Source organism: Nerophis lumbriciformis, linkage group LG13, assembly GCF_033978685.3.
Source record: "Nerophis lumbriciformis linkage group LG13, RoL_Nlum_v2.1, whole genome shotgun sequence".
NCBI lineage: Eukaryota > Metazoa > Chordata > Actinopteri > Syngnathiformes > Syngnathidae > Nerophis > Nerophis lumbriciformis.
The window spans coordinates 35,938,925-35,964,840 of NC_084560.2; the positions used below are offsets into that span (position 1 = coordinate 35,938,925).

Here is a 25,916-nt window from a genome sequence, read left to right on the forward strand (position 1 = left end):
TTTTGCATGGGAGGGAACAAATAAAGAACTTTGTAAAAACAACGTATGAAAGCTAATATGATCTCATATTTTCCTTCCTCAAACAAGAGAAGCTCTTTTTCTTCACCACAGTTTCCACGGCAGTAAAGCGTAGTTTACCGTCTTGATGGCTGAGAAGTAATGGAGCATTCCCCCGCCCCCCACGGTGTGATTAATGAAGCGTCACCTTGGTTACAGGAGGTCCCGGCGTAGGCCGACTGCGAGCAGTCGCACACGTAGCCGTTGCTCTTCTCGATGCATCTCCCCCTGTTGTGGCAAAGGCTGCTGGAGCCGCTGCAGTAGCCGGGGCAGCCGGCGCTCACGCCCGGGGTCATCTTGGCGCGCTCTTCCAGGTCCAAGCTCCGCCCGTTCACCATCAGGCTCCTGACGCAGCCCAAGAAGCCTCTCTGCAGCGACGTGGTGCCACCTGCCGAGACGAGCGGCTCGTTAGTGAACGCCGCTACTTTTTCTCTCCGCATGTGTTCTGACAACATTAGAGATCGTTTGGCGTCTTTAACGATCTGAACGTACGTTTTGCCAAGACAAGAAAGACTCCTCAGCAAAACTAAAGGGCTTTTTCGTAAAAATGTCACGTACGTTCTTTCGTCAACATTTAAGAAACGTTACCAGCCTGAAAACATTTAAAGGTCTACTGAAACCCACTACTACCGACCACGCAGTCTGATAGTTTATATATCAATGATGAAATCTTAACATTGCAACACATGCCAATACGGCCGGGTTAACTTATAAAGTGCAATTTTAAATTTCCCGGGAAACTTCCGGTTGTAAACGTCTATGTATGATGACGTATGCGCGTGACGTCAGTAGTTGAATCAGACATTTTGGAATAGGTCGGTCGCCAGCTTAAATCGTCCTTTTTCATCGCTAAATTCCACAGTATTCTGGACATCTGTGTTGGTGAATCTTTTGCAATTTGTTTAATGAACAATGGAGACTGCAAAGAAGAAACCTGTAGGTGCGATCGGTGTATTAGCGTCTGGCTACAGCAACACAACCAGGAGGACTTTGACTTGGATAGCAGATGCGCTATCCGACGCTAGCCGCTGACCGCATCGATGATCGGGTGAAGTCCTTCGTCGCGCCGTCGATCGGTGGAACGCAGGTGAGCACTGGTGTTGATGAGCAGATGAGGATTGGCGTAGGTGGAGAGCTAATGTCATTAGCATAGCTCTATCGAGGTCCCGTAGCTAAGTTAGCTTCAATGGCGTCGTTAGCAACAGCATTGCTAGGCTTCGTCAGGCGGTACAGCATTAACCGTGTGGTTACAGGTCCAGAGTTTGGTAGTATTGTTGATATTCTGTCTATCCTTCCAGTCAGGGGCTTATTTCTTTTGTTTCTATCTGCAGTTAAGCACGATGCTATCACGTTAGCTCCGTAGCTAAAGTGCTTCACTGATGTATTGTCGTGGAGATAAAAGTCACTGTGAATGTCCATTTCGCGTTCTCGACTCTCATTTTCAAGAGGATATAGTATCCGAGGTGGTTTAAAATACAAATCCGTGATCCACAATAGAAAAAGGAGAGAGTGTGGAATCCAATGAGCCCTTGTACCTAAGTTACGGTCAGAGCGAAAAAAGATACGTCCTGCACTGCACTCTAGTCCTTCACTCTCACGTTCCTCATCCACGAATCTTTCATCCTCGCTCAAATTAATGGGGTAATCGTCGCTTTCTCGGTCCGAATCGCTCTCGCTGCTGGTGTAAACAATGGAGAAATGTGAGGAGACTTTCAACTTGTGACGTCACGCTACTTCCGGTACAGGCAAGGCTTTTTTTTTTATCAGCGACCAAAAGTTGCGAACTTTATCGTCGATGTTCTCTACTAAATCCTTTCAGCAAAAATATGGCAATATCGCGAAATGATCAAGTATGACACATAGAATGGATCTGCTATCACCGTTTAAATAAAAAAAAAAAAATTTCAGTAGGCCTTTAAGGTTTTTGCTTAAATATTAAAGACAGTTTACAGTCCAACAAACGGAACATACATTTTTGTTTGGTAATCATTTAAGTTTACAGCTCGGAAAAATCTAATGTACGTTGTTGCATGAATATTAAAGACAGTTTAAAGTCCGAAAAATGTAACTTATGTTTTTGCGTAAATATTAAAGATAGTTTATAGTCCGACTAATTTAACATACGTTTTTTGCGTAAATATTAAAGACAGTTTACAGTCCAACAAATGTAACATAATATATTTTGGTAACCATTAAAGACAGTTTATAGTCCAAAAAATGTAACATATGTTTTTGCGTAAATATTAAAGACAGTTTATAGTCCGAAGAATTTAACATGTTTTTTGCGTAAATATTAAAGACAGTTTACAGTCCAACAATTTACAGTTAGACGTATTTAATGTACGTTTTTTCGTAAACATGAAAGACAATTTACAGTTCGAAAAAAGTCATTTACATTATTTTGTCAACATTTTTGCATAAATATCAAAGACAGTTGACAGTCCAACAAATGTAACATATTTTTTTTGGCACACATTAAAGGTGGTTTACAGTTTAAAAAATTGTACGTTCTATTTTCGTAAACATCAAAGCAAGTCCAGAGTCCGACAAATGTATTAGAGGTTTTTTTGTAAACATGTAAGACATTTTACAGTCCGACAAATGTTACATACATTTTTCGTGACAGAAAATTAACGGTTTGATCAGTGTAACATTTTTATCGTAAACAATAAATACAATTTACAGTTGGATGAATGTAACTTAAATTTTTTCGTAAACATGAAAGAACATTTGGAGTTAGATGAACGTAAGGTAATTTTTTTCGTTAACATGAAATACAGTTCACAGTCGTCCAAATGTAACGTACGTTTTTTGTAAACATCAAAGACAAGTTTAAAGTCCGACAAATATAACACACATTTTTAGTAAACATAAAAAATAGTTAAATGTAACATAGTTTTTTTCATAAACATGAAAGACAGTTAACAGTCCGACAAATACAACGTACATTTTTATCTTAAACATTAAATACATTTTACAGTTAGATTAATGTAATATACGTTTTTTTCCGCTAATATGAAATACAGTTTACAGCCATACAAATATAACACACGTTTTTCATAATCAGAGATAGTTTATAGTTCGACAACATACATTTTTCCTAAACATGAAAAACAGTTTAATGTAACGTAGGTTTTTCCACAAACATGAAAGACAGTTAATCTGATGAATACAACGTAAATTTTTTGTAATCATGAAAGAAAATTTACAGATAGACAAAAGTAACGTGCGTTTTTCGTAAACATGAAATACAGCTTACAATAATATGAATGTAGAGTACGTTTTTTGTAACCATGAAAGATAGTTTACAGTCCGATAAATGTAACATACATTTTTTTTATAAACATGAAAAACAGTTCACAGTCCGACGAATGTAACGAGCATTTTTTGTAAAAATGAAAGAAAATTTACTGTTAGACTGTAAAGTTTTTTTGTAAACATAAAAGACAGTTTACAGTCCGACGAATGTAACATTTGTTTTTACGCAAACATTAAAGCTGAAGCAAATGTTTTTCGACAATTTTTCACATTTCTGTTTACAAAAACCCGTGTTCGATCCTCTTTCTTATTTTTCAAAATAAAAGTTGCGTTTACCTACGAAGAGCTGGCTGCTCAGCTTCAAGGGCAGCTGGCGGTCAGCGGCGGCCGCCAGGAAGCGTGCGGGGAGCTGGTCCACCTGCAGCGACGCCTCCTTGACGTTGTGGTCCGCCCTCACGTGGTGCCACTGGCGGTCGTTCAGCGGAACGTGGGACTTTACCGACAGCACCGCCGCGCCGCTTCCCGCGTCGAAAGAAAAGGACACCGTGGAGGGAGCTTAAAAACATATACACACAGTTTATATATATATATATATATATATATACACATATATCCATACACACACACACACACACACACACACACACACACACACACACACACACACACACACACACACACACACACACACACACACACACACACACACACACACACACACACACACACACACACACACACACACATATATAGCGTGAATACAATATATATACAAATATTAGTACTGTGAATAGACAATGGGATTCAGAACATCACGTCTGGCTTTTAAAAGGAAAAGCACTTTAGTTGGACAAGAAGTCGCTGACAGAGTGGAGTGCATGCTTTCATTATTCACGTACATTTTCACACATTGCATCGCACTCCAAAGGCCTTTTTAATGCTGTCACCTCCATCGAGGTCACGTTCAAGAGCTCCCGGTGGCCAATCACTCATACCGGTATGTAGATATACAGTTGATTAAAAAGCTAAATAGGAGTATTAACAATGGCGTTATCTACTGTTTTATTCCTTTATGCCTTAAAACAGTATGCTGCAGAGGGCAGCATACTGGAAAGTCAAAAGAAGAGGGGGCCATTTTGATGTTTTTGAATTAAAAAAATGCTAAAAACCGACGTTATGTATATTTAAAGACAGAACTTTGTATTATAGATAAAAAAGTATATTATTATTAAGAATGAGTATCAAAATTGCACCTTTTTCTCATTACATTACATCTTTCTGTTTTTTTTAATCTTACATTTTTACTGTTTTTTTCCCCAACGATATGTTGTGGATCTTTTCCTGTAAGAATATAATAATAATTATAATAACAATATTATTATTCCGCACTTGGTAATCACCAACGATGCCCATTTCTGGCGTCTTGAGTGTGTGTAAATATAAATATAAATAATAATAAAAAAAAGATATATATATATATATATATATATATATATATATATATATATATATATATATATATATATATATATATATATATATATATCGTATACATATATATACACATACATATATATATATACACACATACACATATATACATACTATAATATGTATATATATATATATATATATATATATATACACATATACATACATGTACATATACAGGTATACACACACACACACACACACACACACACATCCACTTTGTGTTATAGGTGACAAAGTATACGTTTGCTTTTTCTTATTACTTTACATTATATATTTTCGCTCTTTTATCTTTTTTTTTTTTTTTTTACAGTTTTTTCCAACAACATGCTGTGGGCAAACAAAATTCGAGCTGTGTGTCGCAAATTAATTGCATGAAAATGTCATCTTTTTCTCATTATATGAGGTCTTTTTACTCTTTTTTTCCCCCTTCTTACATTTTTACTTTATTTTTCTGATAACATAACGTGGGCCAACACAATTCGAGCTGCGGGCAACAAATGGCCCTCAAGCCGCACTTTGAACACCCCTCCTTTATAGCGCGGCATTTGAACCTTGTTTTTACAGAAGGATATTTTTATGAAAACACCCAAAAATGAAGCAGCTCATTTGAACCATGGCCATGGCCTTGGATGATGTTGTGTTAAAGCATCTAGAATGGAACTGTTTTTCAATTTACAGTAGTTCTGTTTAAAAAACATTCATTTTACAGTAAAATTCTGGTAACTGAGCCGACATTTTTTTAACCATAAAATCTACGGCCTTGTTTTTACAGTGCATTACTGAAAATAGATAATCAATTCCATTGTTTTTTTTACTGTAAAATTGTGATTGACTGGCCTGTTTTTTTGTTTTTTTTTTAATCTACGGTTGTTTGGACAGTGCACACTATTACTAGTATTTTCATTCTGCCTTTTTACTGTAAAACCATTGATTGTTGTTTTCACAGTGCATTACTGTAAATGAAAAAGCACTACTATTTTTATTTTGACGGTAAAATTCCGGCAATGGAGCTGCCATTTGTTTTATACCGTAAAATCTATGAATGCTGTGTTTACAGTACATTACTGTGAATGGAGAACGGCACCATAAAAAACAACTATGCTTAAATACTGGCAACTGAGCTGCCAAATTTTACAGTAAAATCTGTAACTGTTGCTTTCACGGTATATTTCACGGTAAAACTGTGATTTTTTTGGGCATAAAATCTACGGTTGTTTTTAAATACTGTAAATAGTAAATTGGTTTTATTGTTATTTTTACGGTAAAGCGCTGTGATTTTTTATTTTTTTTGGGCCATAAAATCTGTGGTCGTTTTTAATTACTTTAAATAGTGAATTGGTTTTATTGTAATTTTTACGGTAAAGCTCTGATATATATATTTTTTGCAATAAAATCTACTGTTTTTTTCTTTTAATTACTGTAAATTTGTAGCTGAGACAGGCTCCAGCGCCCCCCGCGACCCCAAAGGGAATAAGCGGTAGAAAATGGATGAATGGATGTTTTTATTGATATTTTTACAGTAAAACTGATTTTGTTTTGGGGGTAGGGAGGATGCCATAAAATCTAAGGTTGTTTTAATTACTGTAAATTGGTTTAATTGTTATTTTTACGGTAAAACTCTGATTTGGGGTTTTTTTTTGCCATAAAATCTACTGTTGTTTTATTACTGTAAATAGTAAATTGGTTTTGTTGTTATTTTTACAGTAAAACTGTGATTTCCAGGGTTTTTGGGCATAAAATCTACTGTTGTTTTATTACTGTAAATAGTAAATTGGTTTTGTTGTTATTTTTACAGTAAAACTGTGATTTCCAGGGTTTTTTGGGCATAAAATCTACGGTCGTTTTTAATTACTTTTAAATAGTAAATTGGTTTTATTGTAATTTTTACAGTAAAGCTCAGATTTTTTTTTTTTTGCAATAAAATCTTTTTTTTTTTCTTTTAATTACTGTAAATAGTTTTTATTGATATTTTTACAGTAAAACAGATTTTTTTTGGGGGGGGGGCATAAAATCTAAAGTCGTTTTAATTACTGTAAATTGGTTTAATTGTTATTTTTATGGTAAAACTCAGATTTTTAATTTTTTTTTGCAATAAAATCTTTTTTTTTTCTTTAAATTACTGTAAATTGTTTTTATTGATATTTTTACAGTAAAACCGTGATTACCGTAAATTGGTTTAATTGCTATTTTTACGGTAAAACTCTGATTTGTAAAAAATGTTTGCCAGTCGTTTTTCTTTTAATTACTGTACATTCTTTTTATTGATATTTACTGTGATTTTTTTGGGGGGGGGGGGGTGACATAAAATCTATGGTCGTTTTAATTATTGTAAATTGGTTTAATTGTTATTTTTAAAAATCTGATTTGTTTATTTGCCATAAAATCTACTGTTGTTTTATTACTGTAGATAGTATTGGTTGTATTGTTATTTTTACTGTAAAATTGTGATTTGGGGATTTTTTTGCAATAAAATCTACTGTTTTCAATTAGTGTAAGAAGTAAATTGGTTTTATTATTTTTACGGTAAAACTCTGATTTTGGTTTTTTTTTGCCATAAAATCTACAGTTGTTTTAATTACTGTAAATAGTAATTTGGTTTTATCAGAATCAGAATCAGAATCAGAATCAGCTTTATTGTCATTACGCAAGGTAACGAGATTGATTATTGTTACTTTTACGGTAAAAATGTGTTTAGTTTAATTTTTTTGCCATAAAATCTACGGTTGTTTTTACAGCGCATCACGGCAAAATGAAAAAACGCTAATATTTCTACTTTTAGAGTAAATTATGGAAGGCTAGTTTTTACTGTAAAATCTATGATTGTTGTTTGTAAATTAAAATGTAGTGTGTGTGTGTGTGTGTGTGTGTGTGTGTGTGTGTGAGTGCGATGGCGCTAACTCACAGCTAAGCTCCACTCGGACAAAGTCTTTGAGGTCCAGGCTCTCCACAAAGACGCCAGAAGGAGCGCTGGTCTTGAAGTAGAAGGAGATGTCGGAGGCGGGTGAGGGCGGTGAGGCGGGGAAGTAAAGGTAGGACGACTCCTGGTAGAAGGTGGCGGCGTTCCACAGGGACCCTGAGGGAGGAACACAAACAGAGGGTTCTAGGCCACACTGAAAATGTTTTAAAAGTGGGATATCATTACAAAAAAGTCAGAATATTACACAAAAATGTTTTTATTTTACCAATGATTTGTTTTTCTAAGGGAAACAAAACCTACTAGAAAGTCCGAATTTTACAAAAAATATGTTGCTAACATTACATTTTAACATCATGCTAGGTTAGAAACAATATTATAGCAATGTTAACCACGTGCTAACATTACATTTTTAAATCGTGCTAGGTTAGCAACACTAGCGTAGCTATGTGAGCTACATGCTAATATTACATTTTTGAATCATGCTAGGTTAGCAACACTAGCATAGCTTTGTGAGCTACATGCTAATATTATATTTTTAAATAATGCTAGATTAGCAATACTAGCATAGCTATTTGAGCTACATGCTAATATTACATTTTTAAATGATGCTAGGTTAGCAACACTACCATAGCTATGTAAACTTAATGCTAATAATACATTTTAAAAACATGCTAGGTTAGCATCACTAGCATAGCTATGTGAGCTACATACTAACATTACAATCTGACATCATGACAGGTGAGTGACACTAGCATAGCTGTGTGAGCTACATGCTAACATTATATTTTAAAATCTTGCTAGGTTAGCAACACTAGCATAGCTATGTGAGCTGAATACATCATGCTAGGTTAGAAACATTATAGTAATGTTAGCTACATGCTAACATTACATTTTAACATCCTTCTAGATGATCAACAGTAACAGCTTTTTGAACAACATTCTAACATTACATTTTAACATCACGCTAGGTTCAAAATATTATGATAGCAATGTTAGCTATAGGCTAACATTACATGTTAACTTCATGCTAAGTTAGCAAAATTAGCATTGCTATATGAGCTACATGCTAACATTACATTTTAACATCACGCTAGGTTAGCAACAATAGCATAGCTATGTGAGCTACATGCTATATTTTTTTACCATCATGCTAGGTTAGCAACACTAGAATTGCTTTGTGAGCTACATGCTAACATTGCATTTTAATATCATTCTAAGTTGGCAATACTAGCATAGCTATGTGAGCTACTTGCTAACATTACATTTTATTTTTTCATTCTAGGTTAGCAACACTAGCACAGCTATGCGAGCTACATGCTATTAATATATTTCAACATCATGCTAGCTTAACAACATTAGCATAGCTATGTGAGCTACTTGCTAATGTTACAGTCTAATATTGTAAGTTAGCAACACTGGCATGGCTTTTTGAACAACATTCTAACATTACATTTTAACATCACGCTAGGTTAAAAATATTATGATAGCAATGTTAGCTATAGGCTAACATTACATGTTAACATCATGCTAAGTTAACAACATTAGCATTGCTATATGAGCTACATGCTAACATTACATTTTAACATCACGCTAGGTTAAAAATATTGTGATAGCAATATTAGCTGTAGGCTAACATTGCATGTTAACATCATGCTAAGTTAGCAACAATAGCATTGCTATATGAGCTACATGCTAACATGACATTTTAACATCAATTTAGGTTAGCAATTCTAGCATAGCTACTTACACTTTCACATTTGCACTCAGATTTATTGAAATATTTTTTTTGAAAAGCCGTGCTACTAAATCACATCAGTCAGGTACAGTGTCCTCCACCCGGTGTCAGTGTTGTCACCTACTGTCTCCATAGCAACGCAGAGGCCCCACGTGGTAGACGGCCTGCGATCCAGCCCTGCCGATATCGCCGATGACGAGCTGGCTGAGCGGCAGGTGGTCTTTGTAGGAGAGGACGCCTGTATCGTTGCTCCTGTGACACGCACACAAATAAGCATCATTCTTCTGAGCACACAAGTCAGGGTGAAGACGTGACAAGTATTTATCAGCAGGCAGGGAGGCGCCTGTGGAAATATGCGGAGGGATTAAGACGTGGAAAAAACACTTTAAGCCTTTGAGAGCAGAAAGACTGGAGTGAAGCATAATAGTTTGATGACTGCATTATTCTGGATAAGCTCCGACTTGAAATATGGACCACAGTGCAAGAGCTTGAAGGAAATTGCTGAATTATTGCTCTTAACAATGCTGTAAGGTCACTTTTTATACTTCAATATTAAAAGAACAACACTGTTAGATAGAAACACTAGCATGGCTATGTTAGCTACATGCTAACATTATATTTTAACAACATTCTAGGTTAGCAACACTAGTATAGCTATTTGAGCTACATGCTGAATTAGCAATACTAGCATCAGTGTGTGAGCTACATGCTAACATAAAATTTTAACATCACTCTAAGTCAGTGGTTCTTAACCTTGTTGGAGGTACCAAACCCCAACAGTTTCATATGTGCATTCACCCAACCCTTCTTTAGTGAAAAATAAAGTTTCGTTTTTTTTCAAATTAAAGACAAAGTTATATGTTTTTGGTAACACTTTAGTATGGGGAACATATTCTAAGTAACAAAGACTTAATTTAGAGTGTTTTGGACACTAGGGGAACATATTCTAAGTAACACAGATTTACTTTAGAGTTATTTGGTTAGGGTTAGAGGGTTAGGGTTATAATAAGGCCATGCCGAAAAAGGCATTAATAAGTACTTAATAATGACTAGTTAAGAGCCAATATGTTACTAATTTGCATGTTAATAAGCAACTAAGTAATGGTGAATATGTTCCCCATACTAAAGTGTTACCATGTTTTATTACTGGTGCACAAAATGAACCGTGCATGAACATCACCTTGTTCAAACAACAAAACCAACATAAACTCACAACAAATTACACACTTGCAAATCAGTCAAATGTTGCCGTACCCGTAATACGCCGATAGGGAGAAGTTTTTATTTACACGATGAGTCGGGTGTGTCTTGACCTCCGCCGAACCCCTGAGCCCGACTCACCGAACCCAGGTTAAAGGGGAACATTATCACAATTTCAGAAGGGTTAAAACCATTAAAAATCAGTTCCCAGTGGCTTATTTTATTTTTCGAAGTTTTTTTCAAAATTTTACCCATCATGCAATATCCCTAAAAAAAGCTTCAAAGTGCCTGATTTTAACCATCGTTATCTACACCCGTCCATTTTCCTGTGACGTCACATAGTGATGCCGATACAAACAAACATGGCGGATAGAACAGCAAGCTATAGCGACATTAGCTCGGATTCAGACTCGGATTTCAGCGGCTTAAGCGATTCAACAGATTACGCATGTATTGAAACGGATGGTTGTAGTGTGGAGGCAGGTAGCGAAAACGAAATTGAAGAAGAAACTGAAGCTATTGAGCCATATCGGTTTGAACCGTATGCAAGCGAAACCGACGAAAACGACACGACAGCCAGCGACACGGGAGAAAGCGAGGACGAATTCGGCGATCGCCTTCTAACCAACGATTGGTATGTGTTTGTTTGGCATTAAAGGAAACTAACAACTATGAACTAGGTTTACAGCATATGAAATACATTTGGCAACAACATGCACTTTGAGAGTGCAGACAGCCCAGTTTTCATCAATTGATATACAGGTAAAAGCCAGTAAATTAGAATATTTTGAAAAACTTGATTTATTTCAGTAATTGCATTCAAAAGGTGTAACTTGTACATTATATTTATTCATTGCACACAGACTGATGCATTCAAATGTTTATTTCATTTAATTTTGATGATTTGAAGTGGCAACAAATGAAAATCCAAAATTCCGTGTGTCACAAAATTAGAATATTACTTAAGGCTAATACAAAAAAGGGATTTTTAGAAATGTTGGCCAACTGAAAAGTATGAAAATGAAAAATATGAGCATGTACAATACTCAATACTTGGTTGGAGCTCCTTTTGCCTCAATTACTGCGTTAATGCGGCGTGGCATGGAGTCGATGAGTTTCTGGCACTGCTCAGGTGTTATGAGAGCCCAGGTTGCTCTGATAGTGGCCTTCAACTCTTCTGCGTTTTTGGGTCTGGCATTCTGCATCTTCCTTTTCACAATACCCCACAGATTTTCTATAGGGCTAAGGTCAGGGGAGTTGGCGGACCAATTTAGAACAGAAATACCATGGTCCGTAAACCAGGCACGGGTAGATTTTGCGCTGTGTGCAGGCGCCAAGTCCTGTTGGAACTTGAAATCTCCATCTCCATAGAGCAGGTCAGCAGCAGGAAGCATGAAGTGCTCTAAAACTTGCTGGTAGACGGCTGCGTTGACCCTGGATCTCAGGAAACAGAGTGGACTGACCCCAGCAGATGACATGGCACCCCAAACCATCACTGATGGTGGAAACTTTACACTAGATTTCAGGCAACGTGGATCCTGTGCCTCTCCTGTCTTCCTCCAGACTCTGGGACCTCGATTTCCAAAGGAAATGCAAAATTTGCTTTCGTCAGAAAACATGACTTTGGACCACTCAGCAGCAGTCCAGCTGGTGTCGGTCCACTCTGTTTCCTGAGATCCAGGGTCAACGCAGCCGTCTACCAGCAAGTTTTAGAGCACTTCATGCTTCCTGCTGCTGACCTGCTCTATGGAGATGGAGATTTCAAGTTCCAACAGGACTTGGCGCCTGCACACAGCGCAAAATCTACCCGTGCCTGGTTTACGGACCATGGTATTTCTGTTCTAAATTGGCCCGCCAACTCCCCTGACCTTAGCCCCATAGAAAATCTGTGGGGTATTGTGAAAAGGAAGATGCAGAATGCCAGACCCAAAAACGCAGAAGAGTTGAAGGCCACTATCAGAGCAACCTGGGCTCTCATAACACCTGAGCAGTGCCAGAAACTCATCGACTCCATGCCACGCCGCATTAACGCAGTAATTGAGGCAAAAGGAGCTCCAACCAAGTATTGAGTATTGTACATGCTCATATTTTTCATTTTCATACTTTTCAGTTGGCCAACATTTCTAAAAATCCCTTTTTTGTATTAGCCTTACACAATATTCTAATTTTGTGACACACGGAATTTTGGATTTTCATTTGTTGCCACTTCAAATCATCAAAATTAAATGAAATAAACATTTGAATGCATCAGTCTGTGTGCAATGAATAAATATAATGTACAAGTTACACCTTTTGAATGCAATTACTGAAATAAATCAAGTTTTTCAAAATATTCTAATTTACTGGCTTTTACCTGTATTCTGTAGACATACCCTCATCCGCTCTCTTTTCCTGGGGGTCTGGCGGCAGATTTCTTTGACTTTATCGTTGGAAATGCATCTGCTTTGAGTGTCGCAGGATATCCACACATTCTTGCCATCTCTGTCGTAGCATAGCTTTCGTCGGTAAAGTGTGCGGAACAAACGTTCAATTTCTTGCCACTTTGGCATCTTTGGGCCACTGGTGCAACTTGAATCCGTCCCTGTTCGTGTTGTTACACCCTCCGACAACACACCGACGAGGCATGATGTCTCCAAGGTACGGAAAACAGTCGAAAAAACGGAAAATAACAGAGCTGATTTGACTCGGTGTTTGAGAAAATGGCGGATTGCTTCCCGATGTGACGTCACAACTTGACGTCATCGCTCCGAGAGCGAATATTAGAAAGGCGTTTAATTCGCCAAAATTCACCCATTTAGAGTTCGGAAATCGGTTAAAAAAAAAAAGGTCTTTTTTCTGCAACATCAAGGTATATATTGACGCTTACATAGGTCTGGTGATAATGTTCCCCTTTAAGAACCACTGACTTAAAGTTAAAGTACCAATGATAGTCACACACACACACACACACTAGGTGTGGTGAAATGTGTCCTCTGCATTTGACCCATCCCCTTGTTCACCCCCTGGGAGGTGAGGGGAGCTGCTGCTCACTGCTGAATCTTTTTTTTTTGGCGATTTAACCCCCAATTCCAACCCTTGATGCTGAGTGCCAAGCAGGGAGGTAACGGCTCCCATTTATATAGTCTTTGGTATGACTCGGCCGGGGTTTGAACTCACGACCTACCCATCTCAGGGCGGACACTCTAACCACAAAGTCACTGAGCGAGTGCAAGTTAGCGCCACTTACCAGGAGTCTGCGTCGGCATCACAGTTGCAGAAGTAGTTCATGTCCACGCACTTCTCCTCCAGGCTGCACGAGCACTGCTGGATCCCCGGCAGGAAACCTCCCCAGTAGCTGCGCTTCTCCCCGCGACCATCCAGCCACCAGGACAGCGGACTGCCATCTGCCAGCACAGACCTGTGATATTTTACTGGCCACAAGATGGCACTAGCTACATTTGAAGTATCACGCAGCATTCGGCTGCCTTATTTTGCTCTACGTACGCTTTAAAGCAGGGGTCCCCAAACTATGGCCCGCGGGCCGGATCCAGCCCCCCAGCATCCAAAATCCGGCCCACGGGAAGTCTCAAGTTAAAAAATGTATTTATTTTTTATCTTTCCTTTTTAATCCATTTTCTACCGCTTGTTACTCTTGGTGTCTCCTCGCCGCTCAGGCCAATCATATAACATGACAATGTTAAATGTTGATGAACATCAATGTTAGTTGATGTTAAATGACAAAATGGAGTATAAAGACAATGTATATATATATATATATATATATATATATATATATATATATATATAGCCTGGCCCCCGGCCGATTTTTTTTTAACTGTTGGAGGGAGATATTTACATATATCTGTATTTAAGTGTTACTTCTTTATTTTCATAATCATATTACAAAACAGCTAGTGTTTTTCTTCCAATTGTGGTCTTTTGGTTGTCTGCAAATACTGTGTGCTAACCTTGACTATGGAATGTAAGAAGGAGAGATACTCCTTCTCCTTATCTGTTCTTGTGTCCAGATGCGGAGGACAATGGGCATGTGTTTGGGCTGGAAAGACAAGAAAACGAGGGTGGGAGGGAGAGAGACTTTATAGAAGAGAAGGTTTCCATATTTTAGATCAGACCATTTTAGCTGCGCGATTGAATGTTCTATGCTGGACTGGTCTCATTATATTTCCAAAGCTTTGGGGATAAAATTACAAAATACCTATTCTGTCTCTGGTGGTTCTTCTACTCAGCTTTCAGTGTCATAAAGAGCTTGGGAGCGACCAGAAACTTCAATTCCCAGGGAGGAACAACTGGTCCAAACACAACATAACCCAATGCTGGGACCCCTGCTTTAAAGGGTTGTGTTGGTGTGCGAGTCATGCGTGTTTTAGTATGTGCTAACATTGCAGTTCAACATCATATAAGGTTGGCGACACTAGCAAAGTTAAATAAGCTACATGCTAACATTATAGTCTGATATCCTTTTTAGTTTGCATCACTAGCATAGCTACGTGAACTACATGCTAACATTACATTTTAAAATTATGCTAGGTTAGCATCATAAACATAGCTGTATAACTTACATGCTAACATTACATTTACAAATCCTGTTAGGTTAGCAAAACTAGCATAGCTACATGAGCGACATGCTAACATTACAGTTTAACATCATGCTAAGTTAGCAACACCAGCATAGCTCTTTGAGCTACATGCTAACATTATATTTTAAAATCATGCTAGGTTAGCATCATAAACATAGCTATATAAGTTACATGCTAACATTACATTTACAAATCCTATTAGGTTAGCAACACTAGCATAGCTACATGAGCTACATGCTAACATTACAGTTCAACATCATGCTAAGTTAGCAACACCAGCATAGCTGTATGAGCTACATGCTAACATTACATTTTAAGATCATGCTAGGTTAGCAAGACTTGCAAAGATGTATAAGCTACATGCTAACGTTATATTTCGATATCATTTTAGGTTTGCATAACCAGCATAGCTATGTGAGCTACATGCTAAAAATTACATTTGAAAATCATGCTAGGTTATCAACACTCACAAAGCTATGTAAGCTACATGCTAACACTTTAGTTTGATATCATTTTTAGTTCGCATCACTAGCATAGCTAAATGAGCTACATGCTAACATTACATTTCAACATTGTTCTAGGTTAGCAACACTAGCATAGCTAAATGAGCTACATGCTAACATTACATTTCAACATTGTTCTAGGTTAGCAACACTAGCATAGCTAAATGAGCTACATGCTAACATTACATTTCAACATTGTTCTAGGTTAGCAACACTAGCATAGCTAAATGAGCTACATTCTAACATTACATTTCAACATTGTTCTAGGTTAGCAACACTAGCATAGCTAAATGAGCTACATGCTAACATTACATTTCAACATTGATCTAGGTTAGCAACACTAGCATAGCTAAATGAGCTACATGCTAATGTTACATTTCAACACTGTTCTAGATTAGCAACACTAGCATAGCTAATTGAGCTACATGCTAACGTTACATTTCAACATTGTTCTAGATTAGCATAGCTATGTGAGCTACATGCTAACATAATAGTTGAACATCTAAGATGTTTAGAAGACGTGGAAGGTCGTCCAGGTTGCTAAGTAGCAGTGGGGTTGTGTCTGATTCCCAGCAGACTTTTTAGCCAGCATGAACCAGTTGTAGGAAGGACAACACGGAGGTTTCAACCTCACATTGGGCAACAAGCCAAAGATCATCTTGCAGCCTCAACCATTCCCACACCATCTGCCTTTTTCTTACACTTATTGTCTCTTCACTAATATATATATATATATATATATATATATATATATATATATATATATATATATATATATATATATATATATATATATATATATATATATACACACACACACACACACACACACACATATATATATATATACATACTACAGTATATAAATACTACAGTATCTGACACAAATATATTTTTCAAATACAGTATCTGACACAAATATATCTTTCAAATACTACAGTATCTGACAAATATATTTTAAATACTACAGTATTTGACAAATATATTTTTCAAATACTACAGTATCTAACACAAGTATATTTTAAATACTACAGTATTTGACACAAATATATTTTTCAAATACTACAGTATCTAACTCAAGTATATTTTAAATACTACAGTATCGGACACAAGTATATTTTTCCTAAAGTACTACAGTATGTGGCACAGGCAACTTTTTTTAAACACTGCATTATCTAACACAATTTTCTTTCAAATACTACAGTACCTGACACAAATATAAATGTTAAATACTACAGTGTCTGACACAAGTATCTTTCAAATACTACAGTATCTGACAAATATAAATTTCAAATACTACAGTATCTGACACAAATATATCTTTCAAATATTATAGTATCTGACACAAATATAACTTTCAAATACTACAGTATCTGACAAATATATTTTCAAATACCACAGTATCTGACACAAATATATCTTTCAAATACTACAGTAACTGACAAATATATTTTTCAAATACAGTATCTGACACAAATATATATTTCAAATACTACAGTATCTGACACAAATATATTTTTCAAATACTACAGTATCTAACACAAGTATATTTTAAATACTACAGTATCTGACACAAATACATCTTTCAAATACTACAGTATCTAACTCAAATATATTTTAAATACTACAGTATCGGACACAAGTATCTTTAAAATACTACAGCATCTGACACAAATATAAATGTTAAATACTACAGTATCCGACACAAATATGAATGTTAAATTCTACAGTATCTGACACAAGCATCTTTCAAATACTACAGTATCTGACACAAATATAATTTTTCAAATACTACAGTATCTGACACAAATATATTTTTCAAATACCACAGTATCTGACACAAATATATATTTCAAATACAACAGTATCTGATACAAATATACATTTTAAATACAAATATACATTTTAAATACTACAGTATCTGACACAAATATAAATTTTAAATACAAATTTTAAATACTACAGTATCTGACAAATATATTTTTCAAATACCACAGTATCTGACAAATATACATTATAAATACAAATATATATTTCAAATACTACACTATCTGACACAATTATACATTTTAAATACAAATATAAATTTTAATTACCACAGTATCTGACACAAATATACATTTTATATACAAATATATATTTCAAATACTATACTATCTGACACAATTATACATTTTAAATACAAATATAAATTTTAAATACTACAGTATCTGACACAAGCATCTTTAAGCTTCTTTAAAGGACAATACAGAATACATTACAGTTGGATACACTTTAGAGTAGTCACTGTATAGCAGTATACATGTACTAAGAAACATTATTGTGTATTAATATCTAAATATGATCTAATACTCGACAGTAGAAAATACACACTTATATTTGCTAAATCATTGTGTGCTGATGTCTATACTGCTATACAAGCTGTACACGGACTTCTCTAAAGTATATGTATATATATAAAATATGAAAACAGCTGAGAGAAGCACATCCTGCACTTTCACAATAAAAGCTGCTTCACCGTTAGAAATCCAAACAACGCACCGTCTTGTGGCCGAGGAAGACTTGCATCACGATTAGAACCCCCGCCTACTATGAGTGTAATGGAAGCTCAGGCCGCTAACGCTACATAAAAGAAGACCGCTCTGCGGGGTTAAGTGCTGCGCGTGGCCTCACGCGCGTATGCACCAGGTGGGGGAAAAGCCCATTAAGCCTCTTGTCACTAAACATAATCAAGTGTCACACGCTCTGCTCGCCCGCCGCGCATTAGCGCCACATTTATGTATGGCCACAGAAGTCATATTAGTCGGAGCCGCACAGCAGGACTCCGATGGCGGCAATTCTCGCTGAAATCACCTCCGAACAGGAAGCCCTGACCTGTGACTAACTGCCTGGCACCTTGTTGGAAACTAAACCTGGAAAAGTTCTTGCTAAGCAAAGAGCAGGGAAGAAGTGGCAACGTTAGCTTGAAAAAAGAAAAAAAAAACTACGTTAGCTTGCATGCTAATTTTGTCTACTTTTTGTGAGCTTGAAGCTGCCACCGTCCTTGATTGTAAGCAAAAAGCAGGGAAGCGGTGGCAACAACGTTAACTGGGAAAAAACCAAAACCAAAAATATGTTAGCTTGCATGCTAATATAGTCTATTGTCTTTTAGCTTCAAGCCGCCGCCATCCTTGATTTTAAGCGCAAAGCATGTAAGAAGTGACAACGTTAGCTTGAAAAAAAAAAAAAGTTAGCTTGCATGCTAATTTTGTCTATTGTTTGTTAGCTTGAAACTGCCACCATCCTTGATTGTAAGCAAAAAGCAGGGAAGAAGTGACAACGTTAGCTTGAAAAAACAATGTTAGCTTGAAAAAAAAACGTTAGCTTGCATGCTAATATTGTCTATTGTCTTTTAGCTTCAAGCTGCCGCCATCCTTGATTTTAAGCGCAAAGCATGGAAGAAGTGACAACGTTAGCTTGAAAAAAACAAAACAACGTTAGCTTGCATGCTAATTTTGTCTATTGTGAGCTAGCTCGAAGCTGCCACCGTCCTTGATTGCAAGCAAAAAGCAGGGAAGCGGTGGCAACAACGTGGGAACTGGGAAAAAACCAAAACCAAAAATATGTTAGCTTGCATGCTAATATTGTCTATTGTCTTTTAGCTTCAAGCCGCCGCCATCCTTGATTTTAAGCGCAAAGCAGGGAAGAAGTGACAACGTTAGCTTGAAAAAACAATCTTAGCTTGAAAAAAAACCCAACAACGTTAGCTTGCATGCTAATATTGTCTATTGTCTTTTAGCGTCAAGTCGCCGCCATCCTTGATTTTAAGCGCAAAGCAGGGAAGAAGTGACAACGCTAGCTTGAAAAAACAATGTTAGCTTGAAAAAAAAAAAACATTAGCTTGCATGCTAATTTTGTTTATTGTGAGTTAGCTTGAAGCTGCCACCATCCTTGATTGTAAGCAAAAGGAAGGGAAGCAGTGGCAACAACGTTAACTTGGAAAAAAATAAAATAAATAAAAAATATGTTAGCTTGCATGCTAATGTTATGTATTGTCTTTTAGTTTCAAGCTGCCCTCATCTCTGATTATATGCTAAGAGCAGAGAAGAATTGGCAAAAATGTTAGCTTGAATAAACAAAAAAACCCCCGTTAACTTTGCATGCTAACGCTGTCTAAAGTATTTTAGCTCCAAGCCGCCGTCATCCTTGATTGGAAGCAAAAAGCAGGGAAGAAATAGCAAAAACGTTAGCTCACATGCTAACTTTGTCTATTGTCTTTAATCTTCCTTGACTGTAAGCTAAAGCATGGAAGAAATGGCAAGATATGTTAGTTTGAAACCCCTTGCCAACAAAAAATAAATAAAACAACGTTAGCTTACATGCTAATTTTGTCTAATGTATTTTAGCTTAACGCTGCCGCCATCATTGTTAGCAAAAAAGAGGGGAAAAGTGCCAAAAAATGTTTGCGCGAAAAACAAAAACAAAAAAATCAAACGTTAGCTTGCATGCTAATGGTGTCTATTGTCTTTAAGCCTCAAAACGCCACCATCCTTGACTGTAAGCTAGGAGCAGGGCAGAAATGGCAAAAACGTTTGCGTGAAAAAAGCAAAAAAAAACCAACAATGTTAGCTTGCATGCTAATGTTATCTATTGTCTTTTAGTTTCAAGCTGCCCTCATCTCTGATTGTATGCTAAGAGCAGAGAAGAATTGGCAAAAATGTTAGCTTGAATAAACAAAAAAAAAACCCGTTAACTTTGCATGCTAATGCTGTCTAAAGTATTTTAGCTCCATCCTTGATTGGAAGCAAAAAAGCACGGAAGAAATGGCAAAAACGTTAGCTCACATGATAACTTTGTCTATTGTCTTTAATCTTCCTTGACTGTAAGCTAAAGCAGGGAAGAAATGGCAAAAAATGTTAGTTTGAAACTCCTGCCTCCAAAAAAATAAATAAAACAACGTTAGCTTACATGCTAATTTTTGTCTAATGTATTTTAGCCTAAATACATACATACTAGCTTGATTGTTAGCAAAAAGCAGGGGAAAAGTGGCAAAAAAATGTTTGCGTGAAAAACCAAAAAAATAAAACGTTAGCTTGCTTGCTAATGGTGTCTATTGTCTTTAAGCCTCAAACCGCCACCATTCTTGACTGTAAGCTAAGAGAAGGGCAGAAATGGCAAAAAACAAAACAATGTTAGCTTGTATGCTAATTTTATATATAGTATTTTAGTTTCAAGCTGCCCTCATCTCTGATTGTATGCTAAGAGCAGAGAAGAATTGGCAAAAATGTTAGCTTGAATAAACAAAAAAAACCCTGTTAACTTTGCATGCTAACGCTGTCTAAAGTATTTTAGCTCCAAGCCGCCGCCATCCTTGATTGGAAGCAAAAAAGCAGGGAAGAAATGGCAAAAACGTTAGCTCACATGCTAACTTTGTGTATTGTCTTTAATCTTCCTTGACTGTAAGCTAAAGCATGGAAGAAATGGCAAAACATGTTAGTTTGAAACCCCCTGCCTCCAAAAAAATAAATAAAACGTTAGCTTACATGCTAATTTTTGTCTAATGTATTTTAGCCTAAATACATACATACGAGCTTGATAGTTAGCAAAAAGCAGGGGAAGAGTGGCAAAAAATGTTTGCGCGAAAAACAAACAAAAAATCAAACGTTAGCTTGCATGCTAATGGTGTCTATTGTCTTTAAGCCTCAAACCGCCACCATCCTTGACTGTAAGCTAGGAGCAGGGCAGAAATGGCAAAAACGTTTGCGTGAAAAAAGCAAAAAAAACAACAACAATGTTAGCTTGCATGCTAATGTTATCTATTGTCTTTTAGTTTCAAGCTGCCCTCATCTCTGATTGTATGCTAAGAGCAGAGAAGAATTGGCAAAAATGTTAGCTTGAATAAACAAAAAAAAACCCAGTTAACTTTGCATGCTAACGCTGTCTAAAGTATTTTAGCTCCAAGCCGCCGCCATCCTTGATTGGAAGCAAAAAGAAGGGAAGAAATGGCAAAAACGTTAGCTCACATGCTAACTTTGTCTATTGTCTTTAATCTTCCTTGACTGTAAGCTAAAGCATGGAAGAAATGGCAATTTTTTTTAGTTTGAAACCCCCTGCCAACAAAAAATAAATAAAACAACGTTAGCTTACATGCTAATTTTGTCTAATGTATTTTAGCTTAACGCTGCCGCCATCATTGTTAGCAAAAAAGAGGGGAAAAGTGCCAAAAAATGTTTGCGCGAAAAACAAAAACAAAATCAAAACGTTAGCTTCCATGCTAATGGTGTCTATTGTCTTTAAGCCTCAAAACGCCACCATCCTTGACTGTAAGCTAGAAGCAGGGCAGAAATGGCAAAAACGTTTGCGTGAAAAAAGCAAAAAAAAAAACAATGTTAGCTTGCATGCTAATGTTATCTATTGTCTTTTAGTTTCAAGCTGCCCTCATCTCTGATTGTATGCTAAGAGCAGAGAAGAATTGGCAAAATTGTTAGCTTGAATAAACAAAAAAAAACCCTGTTAACTTTGCATGCTAATGCTGTCTAAAGTATTTTAGCTCCATCCTTGATTGGAAGCAAAAAAGCAGGGAAGAAGTGGCAAAAACATTAGCTCACATGATAACTTTGTCTATTGTCTTTAATCTTCCTTGACTGTAAGCTAAAGCAGGGAAGAAATGGCAAAAAATGTTAGTTTGAAACACCCTGCCTCCAAAAAAATAAATACAACAACATTAGCTTACATGCTAATTTTTGTCTAATTTATTTTAGCCTAAATACTAGCTTTATTGTTAGCAAAAAGCAGGGGAAAAGTGGCAAAAAATGTTTGCGCAAAAAACAAAAAAAATAAAACGTTAGCTTGCTTGCTAATGGTGTCTATTGTCTTTAAGCCTCAAACCGCCACCATTCTTGACTGTAAGCTAAGAGCAGGGCAAAAATGGCAAAAAAAACAATGTTAGCTTGTATGCTAATGTTATATATAGTCTTTCAGTTTCAAGCTGCCCTCATCTCTGATTGTATGCTAAGAGCAGAGAAGAATTGGCAAAAATGTTAGCTTGAATAAACAAAAAACCCCCGTTAACTTTGCATGCTAACGCTGTCCAAAGTATTTTAGCTCCAAGCCGCCGCCATCCTTGATTGGAAGCAAAAAGCAGGAAAGAAATGGCAAAAACGTTAGCTCACATGCTAACTTTGTCTATTGTCTTTAATCTTCCTTGACTGTAAGCTAAAGCATGGAAGAAATGGCAAAACATGTTAGTTTGAAACCCCCTGCCAACAAAAAATAAATAAAACAACGTTAGCTTACATGCTAATTTTGTCTAATGTATTTTAGCTTAACGCTGCCGCCATCATTGTTAGCAAAAAAGAGGGGAAAAGTGCCAATAAATGTTTGCGCGAAAAACAAAACAAAACAATAAAACGTTAGCTTGCATGCTAATGGTGTCTATTGTCTTTAAGCCTCAAACCGCCACCATCCTTGACTGTAAGCTAGGAGCAGGGCAGAAATGGCAAAAACGTTTGCGTGAAAAAAGCAAAAAAACAAAACAATGTTAGCTTGCATGCTAATGTTATCTATTGTCTTTTAGTTTCAAGCTGCCTTCATCTCTGATTGTATGCTAAGAGCAGAGAAGAATTGGCAAAAATTGTTAGTTGAATAAACAAAAAAAACCCCGTTAACTTTGCATGCTAATGCTGTCCAAAGTATTTTAGCTCCATCCTTGATTGGAAGCAAAAAAGCAGGGAAGAAGTGGCAAAAACGTTAGCTCACATGATAACTTTGTCTATTGTCTTTAATCTTCCTTGACTGTAAGCTAAAGCGGGAAGAAATGGCAAAAAATGTTAGTTTGAAACACCCTGCCTCCAAAAAAATAAATACAACAACATTAGCTTACATGCTAATTTTTGTCTAATTTATTTTAGCCTAAATACTAGCTTTATTGTTAGCAAAAAGCAGGGGAAAAGTGGCAAAAAATGTTGGCGCGAAAAACAAAAAAAATAAAACGTTAGCTTGCTTGCTAATGGTGTCTATTGTCTTTAAGCCTCAAACCGCCACCATTCTTGACTGTAAGCTAAGAGCAGGGCAAAAATGGCAAAAAAACAATGTTAGCTTGTATGCTAATGTTATATATAGTCTTTTAGTTTCAAGCTGCCCTCATCTCTGATTGTATGCTAAGAGCAGAGAAGAATTGGCAAAAATGTTAGCTTGAATAAACAAAAAAAAAACCCTGTTAACTTTGCATGCTAATGCTGTCTAAAGTATTTTAGCTCCAAGCCGCCGCCATCCTTGATTGGAAGCAAAAAGCAGGAAAGAAATGGCAAAAACGTTAGCTCACATGCTAACTTTGTCTATTGTCTTTAATCTTCCTTGACTGTAAGCTAAAGCATGGAAGAAATGGCAAAAATGTTTAGTTTGAAACCCCCTGCCAACAAAAAATAAATAAAACAACGTTAGCTTACATGCTAATTTTGTCTAATGTATTTTAGCTTAACGCCATCATTGTTAGCAAAAAAGAGGGGAAAAGTGCCAAAAAATGTTTGCGCGAAAAACAAAAACAAAATCAAACGTTAGCTTCCATGCTAATGGTGTCTATTGTCTTTAAGCCTCAAACCGCCACCATCCTTGACTGTAAGCTAGAAGCAGGGCAGAAATGGCAAAAATGTTTGCGTGAAAAAAGCAAAAAAAAAAACAATGTTAGCTTGCATGCTAATGTTATCTATTGTCTTTTAGTTTCAAGCTGCCCTCATCTCTGATTGTATGCTAAGAGCAGAGAAGAATTGGCAAAAATAGCTTGAATAAACAAAAAAAACCCTGTTAACTTTGCATGCTAATGCTGTCTAAAGTATTTTAGCTCCATCCTTGATTGGAAGCAAAAAGCAGGGGAGAAATGGCAAAAACGTTAGCTGGAAAAAAAAAAATGCTAATGTTGTCCATTGTCCTTTAGTTTCAAGCCGCCGCCATCCTTGATTGGCTTGATTATTTTTAAGAGGCTAATCAGGCGGCCGGAACAAGCAGAAAATAAGAAAAGACCACAATCAATACTTCCTGTCGGAGATGTGGCGATAACCTTGGCAGCGGTAGAGAACAGGAAATGAATGAACGGGCAAAGAAAATCTGGATTTAGTCGGCCGCGCTAAAGCCGCCGCTAGCTGCATTTATCACACACACAATCTGTGTGGTCAATGCTGGCAAAAACACACTAAATACAAAGTGCAAACTAATCACTTTCATGCCTGCTCTTCCATTGGATGTGCAGATAAAAATTGGGAAAAAAGAACTTTTCTGCTTACTGGGTAAAAATGTTCACCTCCAGCAAACACCATAAAAGTCCAGCAAAGCAAAGCCCAGGAATAAAAAACAGAGGGTCTCTAAACTTTGCTTTAAAATACACTGAGAGATGCTAACCACATTGAGTGTAATGCGAGCATGTTGGAGCGATCCTCAGTTAGCATGCAAGTGTGCCCCCTAGTGGCAGAAAAAAAAGACTAATAGTTCAATTATCTGTTTTATTTTTGGTGTGATGTTCTCATGAAAAACGGACAATTATTCGGAACCAGTTAAGTGTTTATTAGAGATGTCCGATAATATCGGACTGCCGATAATATCGGCTGATAAATGCTATAAAATGTAGTATCGGAAATGTTTTCAAAATTAGTTGAAAAAGTAAAATCTATGACTATTTAAAACGCCGCTGTGTACACGGACGTAGGGAGAAGTACAGAGCGCTAATAAACCTTAAAGGTTCACATAAAATCTACAGCTTTTCACACACACACACACACACACACACACACACAAGTGAATGCATACTTGGTAGAGATGCGCGGATAGGCAAATATTTCATCCGCAACCGCATCAGAAAGTCGTCAACCATCCGCCATCCACCCGATGTAACGTTTGATCAGAACTGCATCCGCCCGCCATCCGCCCGGTATATCTAATATAGACGATGCAAGGCATTAGTGAGGCACCTGCCAACTACTCCGGTTTTCCCGTAATTCGTACGGTTTTCATCAACCTATTCCGGGTTACGGGTGCAGTGATAAAAAATACGGTTTTTCATTAATTAAAAAAAAAAAAAGGGTGAAAACTACGCGAATTGCACCTTGTGCAGACAAGATTTTTCGATCGGACACGGAGGAATTAGCGATGTAAAAGACCACGTTGGGACAAAAAAACACAAGTCTAATGCCGTTGCTAGCGATACA

General features: G+C 36.7%; 1 protein-coding gene across 3 annotated transcripts in view; it reads right to left on the minus strand.

The window, feature by feature from the left end:
* The window catches only part of LOC133613398 (contactin-associated protein-like 5), a 314,549-nt gene that overhangs the window by 20,265 nt on the left and 268,368 nt on the right, over window positions 1-25,916 (minus strand). For all 3 annotated transcript variants that reach the window (XM_061970920.2, XM_072914523.1, XM_072914522.1), the window contains 5 exons: window positions 13,888-14,044; window positions 9,586-9,713; window positions 7,712-7,882; window positions 3,652-3,870; window positions 206-445 (listed from right to left, as the gene is read on the minus strand). In XM_061970920.2, the coding sequence (XP_061826904.2) occupies window positions 206-445; window positions 3,652-3,870; window positions 7,712-7,882; window positions 9,586-9,713; window positions 13,888-14,044 (915 nt within the window). The remainder of the gene's footprint in view (window positions 1-205; window positions 446-3,651; window positions 3,871-7,711; window positions 7,883-9,585; window positions 9,714-13,887; window positions 14,045-25,916) is intronic.